Raw genomic sequence first — 3,109 nt, 5'->3', positions numbered from 1 at the left:
TCACATGTTCTATTCCAACAAAAATTAATACACATTAATAAAATACACAATGTATTTTGTTTTACCCTATTTCATGACCATCAACACCCTTGCTGAGAGAAACTCACCCAACTTCAACCAGGTCCCATATCCAGGTCTCAGGGAAGAAAGTGCGGACTGTTTCTATTGGTGGAAGTTGAGGAGAGCCTCCACTGCCTCCACTGTCTACCATACCATCACGAGCAATCTCCATTCTCAATACTGGTCCTCTCATTCTGGATGTTTGACGGCTATAACTTTGAACCAATCCTGAACAGAAACCAGAAAATATTACATCAGAAGCAGAGGGCAGCAATGATACAGAGAGCTGTTTTAATGCTGGGAAATATTCAGAATGTGTCACTTGATAGAGCAAAAAAAAGTCACCAAAGTGGCCTTGGTGGTATTCTCTTCCTTTGAACTTGAGACATGAAGGCACTCGAATAAACAAGTTTGTTGCCATCTTCAGACCTACATTCTAGATAATCCAACAACATACAGGCATTATTTGAATGTAAATTAAATGTAAACAACAAAATTCTTAATGTATTCTTTTTATTGTATATTATTTTTTGTGCAGTACCTGGAAAACTGTATGAGCATCACCTTTCTTGTCATGGTAGGGGTATGGTAAAACATATCTTCTCGGTCTCGTCCAAACATGCAAGCATTCTACAGGATCTTGAATGTCATGTGGAATAGAGGTTGCTTTTCTTACAGGTAACAATTCAAATATCTGGAAAAAAGGGAATAATTCATAGTTATAAACTACTAAATGTTTGTTGCTGTATGGAGATCTGACAATAGGGATGTCTTGAGATTTGAAGGTTATATATACTACCTGGTACCCTAGTGGTCATAATGTTATGCAGCCCCGTACCAACAAACTTTGATGCACTGTGTGTTGACACCTTTCTATCAGAACCAGCATTCACTTTTTCAGCAGTTTGAGATACAGTAGCCCCACGTGCATCAGCGAGCCTTGGCCCCCCATGAGCCTGTCTTCCTTCCTTTGACCCCTTTTTTATAGGTACTGACCACTGCAGACTGGGAACACCCCACAAGAGCTGCAGTGTTGGATATGGTCTGACCCAGTCGTCTAGCCATCAACAGTTTGGCCCTTGTCAACCAGTCGCTTCAAAATCCTCACGCTTCCATTCTTTCGTGCTTCTAACACATCCAACTTTAAGGACAAAATGTTCACTTGCTGCCTAATCTATCCCACCCACTGACAGGTGCCATGATAACCAGATACAGTTATTTACTGTCATATTCACCTGTCAGTGCTCATAATGTTATGCCTGATCAGTTTATATATTAGATTTAAAACATAATTATAATTGCAAACAACTATTTTCTATGTAAAGATATCATGGAGTCATGGCGTCCTGAGCAGAGAATGACGTCACGTTCCCTTTGCCTGTGTTGTTATCGCAGCCTGTCTGTGGTTTGTTTACAAAGCCAGTCTGGCTGTGAGTCCCTCCATGTAAAACTGAGGAGAGCAACTGAAACTGCAGTTTTTCCTCATCTATGTCGGTAAATTAAGGATTTATTTAACCTAACTAAACCAGTTGGTGATTGTTTGAACAGTGGAAAGACAACAAAGATGGTTATGGAGCATTTCATTTGTTTCTGTCCAGTTTTAATGAAATCTACAATGATATGGGAGGTAAAATTAGCTATCGTTTATATTTTTTATGCAAAGATTATAGAAAAAGATTACGCCTGTCCTCTAATAGTCACATAAACTGTTAGTTGACGAGAAACAACCCTGACCTTATCCAATCCAATCCAACTTTATTTGTTAAAACAACCAAAGTGCTGTACAGAAGAATAAATAAGACATCATAAATACCGTGTTAAGACCTTATCTCTTGTAACACAGTACTGCTGAACGTGCTAACTGTACAAGCTGCTGCCACTAGCTCCAAGTCCTATTAGATGACTGCACCTGGACTGCAAGCTCAAAATACCAGGCAGGTTTGTTTACAGCATAGAAGCTTTAGACTGCCAGGAGGAGGAGGGGAGTGTGACATCTAGTACCAGTGAATTTTGTATAACGTGGATAATGTATACATTATGTATACAAGGGATACACCTCACATATATGACCAGAAGTTTTTTCATAGCATTTTCGTAACAGTGTGCTTTACAAAAATCATAACATCGACATGGTTGGTGTAAATATACAACTGGGAAGGGAAGAAAAAGAGGAAAGATTAACCATGACATAAGGAAATTATTAAAGGACACATAAATGATGTATGCGTCTATTTGTGGTTGATTCCATTATTTACCTTGTCTGTCTCAAGAGTTTTCCCTGGCTCCTTGATGAGGACACTCTGGTCGACAGCGCTCACTCCGCACAGAGAGTCTGGCTGGGCTGTCACCTGCAGGGTGGTCTCCTCTCCTGGGACAGCTGAGGACGGAGAAAACTCCAGCGACACCTGATGCATAAAGACACATCGCACCATCTGGACTTAAGATCAGAATCTATGATCTTGTCAACACAAATGTGTATTTGACTCCAAAAAATCTTCATCCACATTGATTTTTTAATTAGAAGGCATTTTAAACTAAATCACTCCTTTTCATTGAACTCACACCATTATATTGGTGGTGTCGAGTCTCTAGCAGGGGAGTGGCCACACAGCTCCGAGTGCCTCAGCCCACACATAGAAGTCACTCAGTAGATGGTATAGTCTTATTGTGGTCTGAGTTGTTTAGCAGGAAAATGGCCTCACGGTACTTAAAAGTTATATATATATGTGAGATTTAAAACATGAATATAACAGAAAACAATGATCTGCAGTGTAAAGATATGATGGAGTTGTGATGTCTGGAGCTGAGAATGACATCACATTTCCTTTGCCTGTGTCCTGGCTTGAATGAATATTGAGTGTGTTTGTATTTACAGAGCCAGGGCTGTGTACAAATAGCGCATACACAGAGCAGAAAGCTTATTAACTGTGAGGAGATATTTGCCAATGCTACACTGACACATGGGTTAATATTGCCTCTGTCATTCCCACTTTGTGGGTCTATCTTTCAGGTCAGGAAAAATGTGTAATGCTTTAGTCACTCACCATCT

At 39.9% G+C, this 3,109-nt stretch overlaps 1 protein-coding gene across 1 annotated transcript in view; it reads right to left on the bottom strand.

The window, feature by feature from the left end:
- Nucleotides 1-3,109, bottom strand: part of LOC118341956 (alpha-2-macroglobulin-like) — a gene marked incomplete at its 5' end in the record, with an annotated part of 4,785 nt that overhangs the window by 982 nt on the left and 694 nt on the right. Inside the window, 4 exons of the mRNA XM_035680379.1 lie at nt 113-288; nt 406-496; nt 602-754; nt 2,316-2,465. Of these exons, the coding sequence (XP_035536272.1) occupies nt 113-288; nt 406-496; nt 602-754; nt 2,316-2,465 (570 nt within the window). The remainder of the gene's footprint in view (nt 1-112; nt 289-405; nt 497-601; nt 755-2,315; nt 2,466-3,109) is intronic.

This window comes from Morone saxatilis, unplaced genomic scaffold, assembly GCF_004916995.1.
Source record: "Morone saxatilis isolate NCDOM2014 unplaced genomic scaffold, NCSU_SB_2.0 Contig8, whole genome shotgun sequence".
Lineage (NCBI taxonomy): Eukaryota > Metazoa > Chordata > Actinopteri > Moronidae > Morone > Morone saxatilis.
This window is presented reverse-complemented; position numbering and strand designations above follow the sequence as displayed.